Genomic DNA, 19,069 nt, shown 5'->3' with positions numbered 1-19,069 from the left:
ACACCAATAATTTTTTTGTTTAGTTTTATTTCACTTTATTTTATTTTGAGGCAGGGTCTCATGTATTCTCTAGCAAAAGGTGACTTTAAACTCTTACTCCTCCTGTCGACACCTCTCAAGTGCTGGGATTATAGGCACAGATTACCATGCCCAGTTTATGTAGTGCTTGGGGTCAAACCCAGGACCTCATGCATGCCAGGCAAGCACTGTACCAACCGAGAGCTATGTCCTCAGCCCTGAGTTCATGCTGTTTTGTGAGCATGTCTAAAAATCTGGTGCCAGTGGCTTTTTTTTTTTTTTTTTTTTTTTTGTCTTTGTATCCATCTGGAGAGTCATTCAAATAAGTGAAACCCACGTGGCACATTTATTTGGCAGGAATTATCACACCGCATGGGGTGGGCAAGGAAATGGTTACTAGAAAGCCTAGTACGTTTAGCTCAGGCTGTGGGCAGCAGCAAGCTCTCAGAACCCCGTGGGAGGGGCTGTCTCTGTGAGGCTATTTATGTCCTTCAGGGCTGTAGCTCCCTGCCTATGCTGTATATATGGGTTTCCCAGTCAGTCATCAGCCTAAGGGACAGGAATGTGGGCCATCCAGTGCAAACCAGTCACTGGATGCCTGGTGGAGCCAGCTCTTTCTATGGACCCACTACTGTAAGAATGTGATGTATAGGGATATGTCTTTCTCTGAGGGTTCCTCTCATATTGGCCAGAGCTCTAGATAAGGAAGGGTTCTAGTTATCTCCTTATGAACCCTAAGGGGCCCTGCCATTTTGGCTTTGTCCCTAACTTCTCCTGGCACAGTATATGTAGACCATCCTATTTTTAATTACCATACTTAGGTCTACACACGGTAGACTCTCCCACAATTATTGTATTACTTAATTATATACAAGCTCTCTACTCATGTTGGCCTAGAATTCTCCAAGTGGCTGAGGGTGACCTCAGGCTTCTCACCCCAAGTGCTGGAGTACCAAGTTGTGTCACTGTGTCTACATTTGTGGTGCTGAAGAGTGAAGCTAAAGACTTATCTATTTTAGACAAGCACTCTGCCAACTGAGCTATAGCTGCAGCCCTGCCGGAGGCTCCTGAGGCTCTTCTTTGGCTGCCATTGGTACATTGCTATTCTATCTGCTCTGACTTTTGGTCACACATGCCTGCCTTTGACATCATATCTCAGTCAGAGAGGCACCCAGACGCTCCTTTCCAGAAGGCCATTCTGAAAACCAGAAGGAGCAGTTTCTTCACACACCTGACTGCTCCCACGCCCCCTGTGCCTTCCTTTTGACTTAGAGAGACATAAGCATCCCGAATCTACTTTTCATCTCCCGGGGTAACAAGAGGGTCAGTGGTGGGTTGGCCTTTCTTGTCATCCCCCAGTGTCTGCTTCTTGCAGGCCCAGAGCCTTATGGTAGTTCTGCCCTGGAGCCAGGACTGAAGGACTCAAAGAGCATGTGCAAGACCTGGAGGCTCCATGGTCACCAGGAAATCATCTCTCACAAACATCAGAGTTTAAAAAAGCTTCAGTTGTCCCCAGAGAGACATAAAGCTAATATCCCCAAAACCTGTAGCAGAAGACAGTCAGCCATAGACATGACGCATTGCTGGGATTGTGATAAGTTTTCTTTCTCCTGACCCTTCTTCTGTTTCTCTCATAGTGATGAGACGGATGGTAGCCGGGTCCATTAGACTTAGAAAGTGTGTGCTGTCCCCTCTGAGTGACACTGGCTCATTCTAAGCCTTCACACACCCTTGCACTGAAAGTCTTCTTTGTAGGAGATTCCAGCACCTTCCCTTCTATGTGAGAAGCCTAGATACAAAGGTCATGTTCAGTATTGTGGAAAGTCCCTGGATTGGGGCCTACAGATGGCTGGAATTGTTCCCCTGGGAGATTTCTCCTTCCTCCTTACCCCCATGGGTACAACAGTGTGTTTGTGCCTGGCCATGGAGAGAGCAGGACTTTTTTTCACGGCCAGCCAGCCTACTGCACACTGGATTCATACAGCTCCTCTCAAAAGGCCTGTGTTGGGTCTCCCCCTCCCTCCTCCAGCAGCCGTGTGTTCGTCATGCTGCAGAGCTGGGGGCTATGTCTTACACTGCTCTTTGTTCCCAGTGTCTACAAACAGATGCTTAATGAGTCCTGAATGATAGACTGGGCCCTTCCTCCTTCCCTTTCCTGGCCTGAGACTGTCTCTGTACCTTGGCAATCCCATGGTGACTGTTTTTAACAAGTTCAGCATTTTCTCCCAGTCAACCCAGTCTCTCTTACGTTGGCTAGAAGAGGAGGATTGTACTGTACGGTGAGGAAAAGGAATGCATTTGGGTGGTGAATCATGTGACTGAAGCCAAGAGCTATTCCTGGGTGTCTGGCAAATGTCCTGAGATGATCTTTCAGGCCTGAGTCTGAAATAATCCTCACAGGATAGGAAGACAGGACCTCATTCACACAGGGCTGCAGTGTGCCGGGCTTCCTTCCTTTCCAGCCTGGGGAGGCAAGGATCTGTGTCAACGAGCCAAATCCTGTGTCCTGCAGTTTATCCTTGGCTTGAGGCGAGCCTCTGAACTGCACAAACCCACCTAAGAGACAATGTTTGTCCCTACCCAGTGTTCTTCCAAAGTGTTATTGGGGTGGCATTGTGACCTCAGGGGATGGGTCGGAGCCGCTTCCACCTCCTCACACTGGTCTTCATTATCTTGCATTGGGACAATTTTTTTTCTTTTCTTTTCTTTTCTTTTCTTTCTTTCTTTCTTTCTTTCTTTCTTTCTCCTCCTTTTCTTCCTTCTTTTCCTCCTCCTCCTCCTCTTCTTCCTCCTCCTCCTCCTCCTCTTCTTGTAGGTTAGGCCTTATAGTAGATGTTTCCAGCCATATAACTAAAGCTGGGTTGACTGCTGGCTTCTTGGCCAGGGATTTTATGGGAGCCAAAAGGGAAAAATGGTCCTAGATCTTTTGTGTGAAGTAGCATGGATCAAGCCAAGAGAAAGAACATCACAAACTCCATTGTAGGGGTGCTTGGTCCCCTTGCCTTGAATTCATCTTCTGCCTTTACTTTGGAGACCATAAACTCCGTCCCCATGACCATGCCCGTGAACAGAGCAGGTGTAAACGCTGAGTCCGTCCATGCTCTCACTCCCCCTCTGCCCAACAGCCTAGTTCAGCAGGGGTTTATTTTTCCAGTTAGACTGTTGTAGTTGTAGGAAAGTTCCTTCCTTCCCTTCTTGTCAGTCATTTCCTGTTTTCATTGAGAAAGTATGCGTTTTGTTATTTTTGTGCTTTACAAAACTGGGTGACTACTAGAACATGTTCATTTTCTTCTGTATTTTTTTTCTAATTTTCATACACTTATGGGGCATAACTCATCTTTTTTTTTTTTTTTAACCTTCTCTTCTAGTGCATTGCATACAGTTATAATTTATACCTAGTTCTGGTTTGAAGTTTTAAATAACGCTGGTCACCAACATCATGGTGTCACTACAATATTATTTTTATCTTTCTTTGTCCTTCTGGTCCTAGGGATGCAGTCTAAGGTTCTGTGCATGCTGGTCAGTAGCTTTACCACTGAGATGCATATTCTTCCTTACTTTGAATTTTGAGATAGGTTCTTGCTAAGCTGCCTCTGTTGGCCTTGTAGCCCAGGCTGGTCTTGAAATCTCAACAGTCCTCCTGTCTCAGCCTCCCTAAAGATATCCACCACTATACTCTGGAAAAGCTCACTATATATCAGGAGGTCAGATGATAATTTGCTTCACTGTTGTCTTATTGTTGGAAATGTTATTTTTTTGTCTTATACTGTGATAGTTTACATTAAATTTTTAATATAAACCTCATTGAATAATTTATATTATATCTTGACAATAGTTTTACAAGTAGGATTTTTGAGTCAAAGGGCAAAAGTGTGGCTGGATGTATGTGTGTTATCGGTATATAGGTAATATTTTATTCTTCACAGAATGTAGCAAAGCAGACCAGAACAAAGAAGAACAAGCTATTCAGATTCCTATCACTGGAGTATTTTGGTGTGTTTACTTTTGACTGTTTTCTGTGCATATTTTTCAATGTGTAGCAAATCTTTTTTTTATTATTTAATATAACACTGTGATTATGTTCTTGTCATTTGGGTTTCTTTCTTTCTTTTTTTTTTTTTTTCTTTTTTCTTTTTTTTTTTTGAAAACAGTATTTTACTCTGTATGTGCCATTTCTGATTGCTGGATGTCTAGGTTGTGGCATCTTTTGTTCTTGAGACACACAGTGATCCGAACATCATTTTACTTAAATCTCTGCACAGCCCTGGTTTCTTTGAAGTACATTCCTGGAAATAGAACTCCCAATTCAAAGAGATCCGACAACATCAAGCCTCTCGATTATATAGTACCTTAAAAACGGAATGCATGAGTTTATTAAAATGTAATCTGCCAGCATCTATAGAGATGGATGATGATGAAAGCTGTGGGCAGGACCAGAAAGGCATTTTGTTATTTTAGGATGTTCAGTGTTGTGCATCTTCCTGTTGTTTATTTATTACGTGCATGATGATAACAAACTGATGGTGCTTAGGCAACATTTAGCCAGCACTGAAAAAATAGCTAGTAATCATATTCTTAACCAACAGCTAATAAAGACACATTCTATAGATTACAAAAGTATATAAGCCAGCCATTGTCCTATTTGGCCAATGGCGGTTTAATGTTAGGAACCATTTTGGGGTCCTTGGGTTTGCTTCTTTGGATGTTAGAATAGACTACATACTTAGAAGTAGATCTGAATTTAATGGCCACCTGGCCATCTACCCAATGAGTTGGCAAGGCTTCCGGTGCATGTAAGTAGCATAAGCTGGGGTCCAGAACTCCTACTGGCTGATGAAAATGCCAGTGCTTCCCATGGCACAGGCTACTTTTCTATTTCTGTGGTGATAGAGTTTGATATTTAAGCAAATACGCTTTAACCAAGCAAGTAAAGGAGCTTGACACCAAAGCGGCTATGACAGGAAAATGAAGGTGGCATTGTAAGGCTGGCAGACACTTGTCCCCATGAGTGGGATGTTTTGCAATATGGTTCTTTAGGTGGCTAACATGGGGACTGGCTAGGAAGGGATTTGTTTTCTTCAAAAGTTGAGTACCCTGTTTTGTAGAAACACTATGACAGTTAGTACTCAATTACGATTTTTTTGTTATTTACCCATCGAAACGTATTCACCACCTCCAGATGCTTCCTGGTTGTTTCCCTCGGCACTTTAGTATGAGAGTGGTTCATGCCAAATTGCTTCTCAATGACCCCTGTGTAGAGACTACTTCACATATTGCAGTGTTAAGGTGGGAAGGCAGCTGCCCCAGGGGTTGAAGAAACTCTCCAGGGAACATGAAAGCAGGGAAGGTTCTAAGGAAATCCATGCTCTCACCCTCAGGTTCCTTCTGTGGCTCTGTATAAATTATCATTCTGAAGAATACCTCACTAACTCTCTTTCTCCACTTTCTGTCCAGGTTGTCTTTCTGTCTCTTTACAAAAGAGATCAGCTGGCCATGGGGTAGAAACTTCAGGGCCGTCAGAGAAATGGACTATTCAAAACACATGTCCAGGCAGCCCCCCTCCCTTCACAGTGAGAAACTTATCCAATAAAAATTAATCTCTGTACTTAGTAATTACTTGTGATATTTATTGATCATTTAGTACTAATAGCCACATTGAGCCAATACAGAAAATTTGAATTTGTAAAACCTTAAGGTCACTGGACTTTTTAAAATGTCAATTTATATACATAATAGAACTTTTGTTGAAGGAAAGTATGCAAAACCAATGGCTAAAACCTTAAAAATATAAAAATATATTAAGAAAATATCCAGTCAGATGTGGAGGTACATGTCTATAATCTCAGCTTTCACAAGACTGTGGTAGAAAGATCTTGAGTTTGAGAGGCAAGCCTGGGGTACTTGGTGAGTTCTGGGCTAGCCTGGGTTATGTAAGTGGAACATTATCTATATTTTAAAACAAAATAAGTATAAATATTATTTAGAAATAGAGTAGAAGTATAGTTTAAAATAGAGAAAGGAATACTATAAAGTTGACTTAGGAGAATATTTATGAGTGTTTTAGTAGAAAATGGTTGATATAAAATTGCTATAGTTCTCACAATACACTGAGTATAGTTTGTTGTTAGTGTATTGGAGCTTTTTGTTGTTTTTCTTTCCTCCCTCCCTTCTTTCCTCTCTCCCTTCCTCCCTCCCTCCCTCCCTTCCTTCTTTCCTTTTTGGCAAGGTCTTGCTGTGTAGCGCAGACTGGCCTGTAACTCAATATGTAACTCAGGCTGGCCTTGATCTCTCAATGATCCTCCCTGCCTCAGCTTCCTGAGTGCTGGATTTGTAAGTACACACGACTGTGCTGAGCCTAACACTGGGTATAGTTAAAAGAGCAGTATATACATCCTTGTTTAAGGTGTTAACATTGTGATATAACAGAAGTGTTTGGACATTCAAAAGGAGGCATAGTTGTTCAAAATTCTTCTAGTGATGATGCCAGCAAAGATGCATAGATACCCACAGGCCCTCTAACCCCACCCTCCCAGAATAAGCATCTGAGTGGGAGGCAAGTTTGAGATTGGACCAGTCATTCTGACATGAGTCCTCCTCTAAAGTAGCATGGTGTCGCATTACCCAGGGATCCTTTGGGCACCACCAAGATCACCAAGCTCAGAACCCTCAACCCAGAGGGGTCAAGGGCATCTGGATAACTATTTTCTGCTCTCATTTTTGTGTTACTTGTGCTCGTGCAGGTGGCTCATCACCATTGTGGGCCTTGATTTCCTCATCCATAGTAAGAATTAATCTCTATTAATTTTGTTGGACAGATTAATGATGACATGAAATCCCCCTGTTACTAGGTCTTCACATGTGAGCCTTTGACATATCTGAAGGCACCTTTGATGTTCCACTGGACTCTTTTGCAGTGTTAAAACGTGTGTTAAAATGTATGTTGTCTTCAGCATTGACTTTCCTAGCTACCTTTCGGAGGATATGCTTTTTCTCTCAGGCTAGTGGTTCTAAATTTTGGGTTTCAGTTTATACTTTTAAAAAAAAGTTTCAGTTTATACTTTAAAAAAAAAAAACCAATTTATGAGCTGTTGTTTATGTGGGCTATGTCTTTAAATTTATTGTTTTAGGAATTAAAACAGATTTTTTCAATTTTCACTTATTAGCTTATTTAGAATAACAATGAAGCAATTCCATGTTGATATAAATAATAGGTTTTTTTTTTTTTTCATAAAATAACTATATTTTCCAAAACGGAAAATCCTAGCAAGAGGAAAAGCATTGTTTTTACATTTTTAAATCTTATGTCTGGTCTAAGGGAAGATGGTGAGATTCTCAGATGTGCTTCTCGTGAGTAAATTCGTTGCATTATGTTGGGTGAACTAAATGAATAAAATCTGGCTTATACAGGTTATGCACTTAGGAATAGGAGACATAGTTTCACATCTTTTCCAGATTGTTTTGGTATATCAACAAAATGTAACATGTAGTAGGTGGGGTCTTTTCTTTTTCCTTTCTTTTCTTTTCTTTTCTTTTCTTTTCTTTTCTTTTCTTTTCTCTCCCCATTCCCTCCTCCCTCCTCTCTTCTGTCCTCACATTCCCTCCTCCTTCTCCCCTGACATTCATTTGAGACAGGACCTCATGTGGCCTAGGCTGCCCTCCAACTTGTTATACAGCAGAAGATAACCTTGAATTTCAAATTCTCCTTGCCTCCAACTCCTGAGGGTTAGTATTACACACTCAACAAGTGGTAGTTTCTTAACTGTCATGTGTTTTCAGACAAAACCTTATGTGTGAACTTTTTGTATTCTTACATTAAAATGTATTAGACTGGCTTATACTTTTTTTTTTTGGATCTTTTCTTCAAGTTCAGTTTTGTAATGTATCCTAGCTGGGCAGTGGTGGCGCACGCCTTTAATCCCAGCTGTCCTGTCTCAAGGCCTTTGCCAGGTTTCACTCACCACTACTTTTGCCCCATATTACCAGATCAACATGTCTTGGGAGGCAGAGGTAGGCGGATTTCTGAGTTCGAGGCCAGCCTGGTCTACAGAGTGAGTTCCAAGACAGCCAAGGCTAACAGAGAAACCCTGTCTTGGAAAAAAAAAAAAAAAAAAGTAATGTATCCTGCTCATCATTTGGGAAATAAGATCTTTCAAATGGTGATACATTTCATTGTGCAATATTTTAAAAAGGGAATATTTGTTAATATTACTGCTGGTCTCATCAGAAAGCTAGCAAGAATTAGGAAGTTATCAAGCTCATGATAGCTGATACAAATTTCCCAAAATTCTAATTTTCTCTTGAGAGCTCTATTTTTATCATTGGTTACAGATAATATCAGCCATTCCCCTTAAAATGGTAATATACTTTGTCATTTTTGAGAAATTGAGCATGTTGGAATAACCATAGTTTGTTTTTTGAGTAATTTTTCAAGTACAGTGATGGTCCTTTGAAAAGGTGGCTAGTTTAGCTGGCAACTCAACCATGCCAGTGCTTTTATTGGGGATAGCCTGGTAGCTTGGTAAACAGCAGGAATGCTTTACTTTAACTTGGCATTTTATCATTCCAAACATGAAAGTATTATTTAGGAGTCAGTATTTGATGAATATTAAGTATGCAGAGGGTTGTTACTTTGTTGTTGTTTGTCTTTATCTAATCCTGTGAGGTGAGAAATGATAAGTGATGACAGGTACACATTCCAGGCTACTGTGACAGTGCCAGTGGTTTCACTGACTGTGGCTTTTTATACCACAGTGTAAGTGTCAACGCGGTATAAAAAGCAAGTGGAAACTGAGTATTGCCAAAAATATTTTCATTTCCATCTGTGCTTTCTCCCTGAAAGGATCTTGAAAGTGGCTTCTCTAGACTGAACAGAATGTGGCTGAGGAGAGAAGTGGGGCTATCAGCTAGTGAGATATATGTTACTGTTAGGCAGGTTTTGTTGGGGGATACCATTAAAGATGGGTCATTAGCAGATGACTTAACTTTGGGAGCAAGACATGTTGATCTGGTAATATGGGGCAAAAGTAGTGGTGAGTGAAACCTGGCAAAGGCCTTGAGACAGGACAGCAGAGTTGACCTGGGAAATTTGAAAGTGGGAGGTGGGGTGGGGGGGGGGAAACCCAGTGGGGGTGGATTTGGAAGTTGTAGGGTAGACTTTAGAAGCAAGATCTAGACAGGATGCCAGGGCTAAAGACTCAAGACTTTTTGTCTCTAAAATGAAGACAGAAGATATGGTTGAAATGGCAGCTGGGTCAGGCTGAGTTTTCTGACAGAGGATAGATAGTCATGGGATAGGTGGGTAGTACTGATGAAGGAAGATGGAGAGAGAAATTGGGAAGACTGGGCAGGAGGCTGTCTTCTTTCAAAGAAGTAAGGATGATACACATGTTTGATAAGATGTAGATATTTGAAATCATTTATACCCCCAGTGAACTTTAGGGAAATCCTCTAATATCCAGAAGGTTCATCTATTTCTGGGTTCAGCATTATCAGGAGCCATTAGTACTAATTGATTGGAATTTGGAACCCCTGACTTGCAGGATGGGTGTGTGTTTGAGAAATGTCTATGAAAGATGGTGTTTACCCTGAGGATTTCCTTTTCCATCCTGTTTCAAGGCTTAGGCACTTAAAGTATCTTTGATCCAAAGGAAGGAGGTTCAGAGTTGATATAAAGCTCAAATCTCTGCTCAAGTGCCCTGAAGGATTAGAAGCATCGGAAGGGCAAGACAGGGGGAGTTGGATGTCCCATAGCTTCGGTTCAGAGAAAAGTTGGGAGCTGAGACAGTACACAGTGGATAGCAGCAGGCTTCTCTGAGTCCCCTCTAGAACCCTCCGCCCCTAAGAAGCCTTGTGTTTTTCCCAGCCACTTGCCACATTGAAAACTCAGTAAGATGCTAACAGTACTAACAACATGATGAGATTAGATAGCGGGAGGTCAGATTTCAAAGACTGTGGTTCTTGCCATCGTGTATAGTTAAGGACCAAAGTGCAGGGTATTAGCTGAATTGGCAGCTGCTCATTCATTCCATTCTCAGAGCAGGATGTTGGGAGAGATCTGCTCATGGTTACAGACCAGCCCCTCCTAGGAAGGAATAAACACACAAGGCAAATCCATTCTTGTTCTTAAGGAAATTTAAGAATTCCAGGCTTTGGGAAGCTAGGCTTTAGGAGGGAATTGACTTCTCTGGGTAAAAGCCCCTGGAGTAGGCCCAGGGAGGAGAGTCAGGCCTTCCATGGTGAGACCAGAGTCTGATCCATTCCAGCTGGCCTAATCCATGTCCTCGGGGGAACCGGAGGCTCTGGGAAGAAGGCAGTGACATCACAGGCTTTTCTCCAAAGAACCTGGACTGGGATTTGTGAGTACAAACCCAGTTCATTTGCTCCCTGTCTCAAACTACAGTTGTTGACTTTCCAGGCTCACTCTGAATACTCCGCCTCCGGGGGCCCTTGCTTTACTTATTAAGGACCAACATTAGCAATTTAAGAGTTTCCAGAGCATGTCCACACACACCTGAATCTGACTCTCTCCCAAGCCCTGTAAGATCAGCATTAGTATAAATCCAGATTTATAGAGGGGAAGGGAGGGGAGGGCTGGCTCAGCATCAGAACCCCACCCCCTCCCCCAGCAACCCTGCAGAGTCCAAACCACTTCCTCCTTTCATTCAAGGGGCCCAGAGAAACTGACTTGATCCAACCAAGGCCACAGAGACAGCAAGAGTTAGTGGCCAGGTAAAAGCCTGGGCCACCTGTAGGCACAGTGCGCTATTTTTCCATAGCTGACTTGGGGTTGGTTCTTTGTTGCTGTCTGCAACTGGAGAGGGTAAAGGCTTACTGTGTAGTTTTGTGTGCACAGCACCTTGGGGAGCTAGCCTGACTCTTTCTCCCAGGCCTTCTGTTCTCCTTCCCACCCCAGCTTCTCCTGCCCTCTGCTCCTCCCCAGCAAAGAGGAGCAGGGTATCCAGGCCTGCCAGCGTCTCAGCTTGCACAGCTGGTAATTAGCCCTTTGTGTCCAGCTAAGCACCTTTCATCTGCCCCACCTGCTGGTGTCTGCTTTCCCCATTAGCATCTCCCAGCTCCTTGCTGAGCCCTCCACCCTCTCTGCGGCCAGATCATCTTGTCTGTCAGAGATGATGGCCGGGCAGTGCACAGACAGGGAAGGGCCACAAAGACTAGACTTGTTCACATTTTCCATAGTGGGTGCCAGGTAACTCTTTCTTATCCCCACCCCAAAGGCAGCTAGGTTTAGGTCACCTGGCTCAAAGGCAGACAGCTGATATAGCTAAGCCTCCAAATTTGGGGCCTTTGGAGGCCTAGTTTTGTCTTTTGGTTCCTGTCTGTTCATGAGATGGGAACTGGCTCACTAGCAACTCTCTAACCTGAGCACAAAGGCTGCTGCTGAGTTGATGGTCTCTAGAAACCTGGCCTCTGGCCCACAGCTCTCTGTTCTGAGGTTTCACAGATTGGTCAGCCAGTCCAATAGCTTCAGTCTCCCTGAAAATCTTGTTTTCATTGTTCTCATAATTAATTATGTAGCTTGAGTACGGTAGCTGTTTCAGTTTTTATTAAATTTATGTTTATTTAAATCACATGTAAAATTCGGCCATCTTTCAAGAGCTCGGTTAGCTACCCATGAAGAGTAGCCACGGTACTGGACAGCACAGGAAACATTTTCATTACAGCAGAGCATTCTCTTGGACTATGCTAGCCCTCACACCCAGAAACTCCAGTATGTTGGCGTCTAAATCACATTATACAGACTTAGACCATTCTGAAGCTCCTTCTACCTTTCCATGAAATCATCTCAAGTTCCCAAAATGTCAGGACCCATAGTGACTAGAGGCCACTTGGCGAAGGGCACCACTACCGAGGTGTCCTCCTGTGAAATTCAGTCACAAAGGCTGGACACATGCTGCTCAAGTAGAATCCAAGATGTTCTTGGGCGTGTGTGATTGACAAGATTCTATTCCATTTGTGGAGGTGGGAATTTGGTGTTCATTAGTTCTGTCCATGTCATCATCCTGGGCATCCCTGGTGTGACAGCTTGTGGAGGGTAGTGATGGCAGAGACAGGAAGGGATAGGGCTGAAGAAAATACAGTTGGCTGCTGGATGCTTCTGAACTTGCCCTGCTTGGGATGAGGGTAGGAGATACCCGAGGCTACCTCCAGAAGAGCCTTTACTCTAAAGGGATTTTCCTGTTTGTTGGTTTGCAGCTCTGAGAGAGGATGGGCTCTTTGGACTTGAAGGTTTAACCAGAAGCAGTGTTTCTGAACAGGACATTTCTTTGTTCTTTGCCAGGTTCTGCTGGGCAGCCCAGCGTGCAGCACTTTGTTTGCCTGCCACCCCAGCCGTACCTGTCATGTGCTTGGCAAGTCTAGCAACAGAGTTCTTTTTCTTTCTTTCTTTCTTTTTTTTTTTTTCCACTGCCTTCCCCACCCCATCAAATTGTAGTTGCAGCCTCTCATTTTTCTGCTGCCTAGATGATTAAAAACCATGACTTAGTGGAAAAATGCTGACCTCCTCTGGGTCAGCCTCTTAAGCAGCTGCCGGAGATAAGATTGTGCTGGAAGAGAGTCAGAAACACTTTTGCAAGGCTTTCTGTCTTTTCCCGGGGAAACAAAAGAGGCTGTTTTGGTGCAGGGTGTGTTCTGTTGTTGTTTATTTTTGGAGAGAGCTACAGTTCTCCGTGGCACAAATCTGTGTGATCTGATAATAAAAGAAACTCTCTGATGGAAGGAGTATAGCAATTATTAAAGTTATTTTTTTTTACAAATACAATAACTCGTAAAATAACTTTTTCTCTTTAATGGTTCCTGCTTTGAGTAGGTCATAGTGTGAAGGTGTCTGGCAACTACCACAGTATCAGACGTCTGATGCTCAGATTGCCCCTGAGGACTTAAAAGACTTGACTGTGGATCTTTGGTATGAAAGCCATGGATGGATATTGTTTTCATGACTGTGTTAGAAGGATGGCTTCTCCCTTGGAGAGTGAAAACTAACTCTATGCCTAAGTGTGTGTGTGTGTGTGTGGGGGGGGGAGTGTCACTGCAAAGAAAACATTGCTGTTTGAATTTTGCTTCAGTCCTCAAAGCATTGTATCACTTCTGTGTTGGCCAAAAACTTGGACCCATCTTGTGTGATAAGCAGGCCACTTCATTTCTCTGGAGGAGAAACTGGTGGGGTGCGGTAGAGCTTGAGGCCTTGACATGGATCACGCAGTAGATGTCAAGGGGATAATAAGAATCCAGATTCGGTGCCTCAGCCCTGTGTCCTCAAATGAATGGACATCTGGGTCCTTTAGACATCTTGGTCCAGGAGCAGCTGACTTCTAGGAATGTAGCCTTCATTTTTTGCTCTTAGGAATGTACCACTACCTACTATATACGGTTATCATGGAGACCTCTGCTCTGCTCAGCCGTGGCCTCCTTCATCATCAGCATTGTCTTCCATACATCTTCAGAATCACATTTCTAGCTGGTGGTAATATCAGTTGCTCTGCTTCTGCTGGCCTGGGGTGCCCGAATCCTTTGTGATATTCTGTGGCATGAGAGATCATGTGTACCCTAGGTGTATCCTACCCAGTTCAGCCTAGCTCTGCCTTTTGACCTTCAGAGGCCCAGACACTCGCTAACCCTGGGGTGGTAGTGATATCTCAGTGAAGTCATATCTGATAGAGCTCTGTAAACTGAAAGGTGCTTTCCACTCTTTGTGGAGCACCTGTATATCACACCTCAGAGCTCATACTTGGAGGAAGATGCCTCACGACCTCACCTTCAGGAAGGGACTCAGCTCCCTAGACGTGAGTAAAGGCCCCCAAACCTAGCTGATCACTTCCTGCTCACACTTGTTAATGTGAACCAGCCACCAAGCCCAAGGGCAAACATCAGAGCTCGTGGCATGACAGGACATGGTGGCCAGTTTCTCCAGGCCTCCCTGACCCGCCTGGGTCCAGCCCCTCCCTGGTTTGTTTTCCTTCTGGCAGCTATTACGATACTTTTTATGAGCCCTTTTAAGTCTTTAATGATGCATACTCCTGCAGCTGGCTTAAAGCTTAATCCCAAGCAATACGCCTTTATTGGATAAATGGTTAATAATCACTGGTCTGTAGGGATTGGGACGATTTGTGAGGTCCATGGTTCTCAGAAGCCCCATGTGGGACTCTGAGTGTATATAGAAGATCAGACACCCTAGGAGTACCTCAGATGATGGTGGCATAAGCATTTCTTCCCTCTGAATACAGCAAAACAGGCAACTTCCCAGGATCTCTCCGATACCTGTTTCCTTCCACTTGCATTTGAACAGACTGCTTGACCTTCAGTGAAGTCCCCTTTCCCCTCTGGGGCCTGGGTTTCCTGTCTGTCAGACAGAGAGGTGGGAGGAGATGGCCTTGAAGGTGCCAAGTGTCAGTGATCTGGTGAGCCCCAGATTTCCCAGACCAAAGCTCCTCTCCCCTCTTGGGTGTGTCACTGAAAGCTATGCATGGCAAGGGACCAGCAGCTCGGTGGATTAAGTGCTTAGCTACTGGGCAAAGAATTGGGTCAACTGTAGTCACAGGGCAGTATGTGTAAAGGGAAGCCAGACTTGGCCCCTAGTTTTATAGCCTGGCACAGTGTTTCGGTCAGCACTGGGAAGAACGCACAGAAGTAGACTGGAGCCTCTTCCATGGGACTCTGGGAGGAGATGCGAGTCTTCCAGGTGTACTGATGGCAAGAAGCCAGGAGTTGTTCACAGGTGAAAAGGGAAGGCACTGTGGATGCTTTTCCCAGCTATCGTGTGACTGGAGGCCTTGCCTTGATCTGGATTTGGCTTAGACTTGGCAGTTGTAGTGAGATCCAAAAGGGCAGGTGACATGAGAACATGGGAGCCAGCACACCTGAGTTTGAGCGTTAGTAGCTCTGTTCAGGCTAGAAGGGCCTAGACAGCGAGTTCTCCCAAGCCTGGGACTTTTAACATAACATGAGTAACGCTTGTTTTTGACTGTGTTAGTTTAAAATGATGAACGATTTGGTTGTTTATTTCTTCTAGGCACCAATAATTATTCTGGCAAGAACGGCATGTTTTAGTGTCTTCTGTATGATGTGGATTGCAGGCATTAAGTGCTTGCTTATTCCAAAGCAAAGCCTGGCGTACTTGAGGAGCGTGATTTTTTATTCTTTTATCTAGAAGTAAGACAATTAGAAGCAGAGTTACACCCACCCTTTTGTTCAGTGGTATGGTCCACAAATTTTTAGCTTCAGAATTAGAAAAAAAAAAATCTGGCTGAGAGATAGTTTTCCCTAGAATGTACTCCCCTGGATTCTGTCTTACACCCACAGTGTCTAGAAGGCAGAACATAATCCTTGGAAGACAGCCAGTACTCACTTGCGTGCTCTCTCTCTCTCTCTCTCTCTCTCTCTCTGTGTGTGTGTGTGTGTGTGTGTGTGTGTGTGTGTGTGTGTAAAGACACAAGTTTCTCTTTCAGATATATATATGACCAGATGTCTGCTTTGTTTAAAATTTCAGATCTTCCCTGACCCATCAGATTTTGACCGTTGCTGCAAACTGAAAGACCGCCTGCCCTCCATAGTGGTGGAGCCCACAGAAGGGGAGGTGGAGAGCGGGGAGCTCCGGTGGCCCCCTGAGGAATTCCTGGTCCAAGAAGATGAGCAAGACAACTGTGAAGAGACAACAAAAGAAAAGAAGGACCAGTAGAGCCCCGCAGGCTCCCCTGGGTCATGCCAGCCAGCATATCTGAACTGTTTTTCCCATGGTGGTGGAAGAAGAGAGTGAGCCACAGTCATTCTGAAAATGTCAAATGAGGCTTCCGTTTTGCACCTGAAAATCACCGAGTTGGTTTTCTTTTCTTTTTTCTTTTTTTTTTTTTTTTTGTCTTTTTTTTTTTTTTTTTTTTAATTCGTTGAGCAATGGAGCCCTCTGACAACTTGCAAGGCTGAGAAAGGAAGCTGCTGAGAACAGGGGTGGGGGTGGGGGGAAGGGGTGCTGCTTCTAAGATCCCTATCTGAACTCTAGTGCCAGAGGCAGTGCATATGTGTGTATGGGGGGGGCGGGGCGGTTCTGGCTGAAGGGGTGAGCAAATGAGCAAGAAATATTTTAGATTAAAACAACAACAACAAAAAAACCAAAACAAACCCCACACTTTTAAAGAGAACTACCAGGCATCTGACAACCAAGTCTTTCATCTCCTGCTCTGTTGCTCACAGCCACCAGCCTTTGCTTTCATTTCAAGTGTGTTTGGTCACCCACAGAGATATAGGGCCAGGAGAAACTTAGGAAGCCATCAGCTAGAGGGATGCACAGGAAAGGAAGATCCCACCTGTCCTTCCCATGGACTTTGCTGTAGCTGCTTCAGGCTCTCAGAGCCCCCAGGGTCCCAGAAGGCTTTAAGGCATAGTACTTTTGAGGTTTTTCTCCCTATTTACCCCCTTTTGCCTTCTGGTATATAGGGGGAACGGCCAGAACACTTCCTGCCCTTGTGGGACATTCCAAGGCTGCAGGCTGAACTGGGAGCACCTCCTCCCCCTGTGGGTCTCCCAAGAATTCTTATGTAGTCTCCATGGAGCAGAAGGGCTGAAGAATCAGCTCTCCCAGGCCTGCCCTTCCTTCTCCTTTGGCCACAACAGTCAGGTGGATGGTCCCCAGCTCTGCTGTGGCCCGTCTTCACCCATCTGACCTGCAGCAGGACTACTCCAATGGGGTTCCCAGCCCAGCTTCCACAGGCACTAAAAGCAGAATGTGCTTCCTGGTTAGGAAGCTGGCTAGAGGGCTTCCATGCAGGGCCCTGGGTGGTGGTGCATTGATCTGCTGAGGCTCCCATGTGTACCAGGCCTCCAGTGGAGCAGCTGTGGGATCCAGTTTGAGACAGTAGCTGTGAGATCACTGCTTCTCCTCACGGTGCTCCTGAGCACAGGTTGGGAGAAGAAATGGGGTGCACTGGGGTATCCTTGTAGAATAGCAGCTTTTATTTCTTTCCCACCTTCCCTGTCTCTGGAAAGGGCAGCAGTTGCATGAGGAAATTAACATCTGGACTTAGCTTCTGATCGTAGCTCAGAACCTTCTGGAATAGTGGGTTAGCGGACAGAATTTTTAGAGCAGTGCTGTTTGGTCAAGAGGTGGACTTAAAGCCTTCCTTGGGCTTCGCATAGCCAACTGAGGCACTCACAATGTCCCCTCTTGTCTCTGTCAGTCCAGGTTGACCCCCATCTTTGGACTAGTGTGTCTGGCTCTATTTAATACCTCAAAGTCAGTGTGGCTCTGGGGCACGTTGGGGCAAGAGCGTGGGGGTGTGCTGTTGACGCGGCATTCAGCAAGGTTTGGTTCTGGGATGCCGATGGTCACCCTCCTCCCCCTGCCTCTTCCCTCTGTCGTCTGCCTGTGATACACACCGATGGCAATAACTTTTTTCTGGCTCCTTGCAGAAGTGGGAGAGGGCTGTGGCCAACCCCACAATGGGGGAGCTTCTCTCTCTTGTTTCCACTCTGCTCTGTTTTGGCTACAGAGATCTGTTCATCCCCACCCCATCCCCCTTCTCTCGCAGCATTTCTCATTCCTCGCCTCCCTTTATGGACAGGTGTCTGGCCTTTTAAATTCCTGTGTTTTGGTGTCTTCTCACTCCTACCCCAGTTATGTGTCTTGGTCTTGCCGTGTGATGGGATGTGCTTGTAAACCCAGTATCAAATCAGCTTTGTGTATATGTGTGTCTATGGGGTGGCTTCTTCCTTTTGCTGGTCACGAGACCATGTTGTACAACCGTGTGCTGTTTGAGCAGGTCAGGGGCTGACAACTAACGTCAGGACCCTCAGCGGTTGAGGCTGTTGGGGGGACCCAGCTGCTCTTGGACAAGTGGCTGAGCACCTGTCTGGCCTCCTCTTTTTCTCCTCCTCTTCTTTCTCCTCTTCTTCCTCCTCTTTCTTTAAGTAATTTGTGTGTATTTCTAACTGATCGTATTGAAAAAAAAAATCCTAGTATTTCAGTGACATGCCTGTCGTGAGATGAACCTCCTGTGACTTCTGTCTGTTCTGTATTGAGGCTCAGGGAGAAACTAGCATTTTTTTTTCCAAACTACTTTTTGTCACTGTGACAGTTGTAAATAAAGTTTGAAAATGCTTTCCATTTTGGTTTGAGTTCCTTTTTCCCCCCACCAAATTGCAGTGGATGAAGGAGATGGATTCAGCTCACAAGTAAGGGGACTCAGGCTGGAGAGGTCTCACACACATCTGTTGCTGCCCCTCACACTAACTGTTCATGGGGAGACATGAAGAAAAGCCCGTTCATCCAAGTCCAACATGGTGAACTGATGAATTTATTGTTTTTTTGTTTTTTTTTTTAAGAAACATGGTAACTCTAAAGTAGACATATCACTGAAAACTGTCACTTTAGCCTGAATGACAACTTCCCCATCGTTGAATAAATTCAGTGCCCTCTTTGTTTAGCTTTCCACCCTGTGTGTACTCTAATACCTCCAGAGACCACACACAGCTGGGGTAGAATTACAGAAAACTGGGAAGGATCCACAGGAGGGGGGAGAGTGGCTGGAATCCCAGGTAAGGGTATAATGGCCCTCCTTGGTCTCTCCCTCTGTGAGGAACATCAGTAAGCCTGACCTTGAGGGTCTCTGTGTGTCGCCACAGCTACTCTGGTGAAGATGGGGTGTGGCTGTTACACTTAGCAGACACCATTCCAGAACTTGGCTTTCATATTCCACGAGAGTCCGTGTAACACGTGGTCGAGTGGAAACAGCCTTTCTTCAGTGTTAGTGGTTCTCGGTTCCTGATGTACATCAGAACACTTTGGAGAATTCCACAAGCAAATGCTAGGCCCTTGCTTCAAGAAACTTGGATTTCAATGATTTGAAGTGGACTGGGCATCTGTATTTTCTAGAGTCACTTTGGGGAGATTTTAAAACATGAAGCCAAAGGTCTTTAAAGGAAGAGAAGCTCAGGCTGTGTCATAGGGTTGTTCATACAGGCTGGGATTCGGGGAGGAGGGTAGCTGGACCTAGATATGAATACAGAGAAATGGAACATGGTCCCAAGCCATCCATGAGTGCCCACTACT

General features: G+C 44.7%; 1 protein-coding gene across 2 annotated transcripts in view; it reads left to right on the top strand.

The window, feature by feature from the left end:
- Nucleotides 1-18,124, top strand: part of Lbh (LBH regulator of Wnt signaling pathway) — a 32,157-nt gene extending 14,033 nt beyond the window's left edge. For both annotated transcript variants that reach the window (XM_076942243.1, XM_034514223.2), the window contains exon 3: nucleotides 15,518-18,124. In XM_076942243.1, coding sequence (XP_076798358.1) covers nucleotides 15,518-15,706 — 189 coding nt within the window. In that variant the 3' untranslated portion in view covers nucleotides 15,707-18,124. The remainder of the gene's footprint in view (nucleotides 1-15,517) is intronic.
- Nucleotides 18,125-19,069: the final 945 nt, after the last annotated feature.

Source organism: Arvicanthis niloticus, chromosome 11 (genome assembly GCF_011762505.2).
Source record: "Arvicanthis niloticus isolate mArvNil1 chromosome 11, mArvNil1.pat.X, whole genome shotgun sequence".
Taxonomy (NCBI): Eukaryota; Metazoa; Chordata; class Mammalia; order Rodentia; family Muridae; genus Arvicanthis; species Arvicanthis niloticus.
Note: the sequence above shows the minus strand (reverse complement) of the source record. Positions and strands in the feature narration are given on the sequence as shown.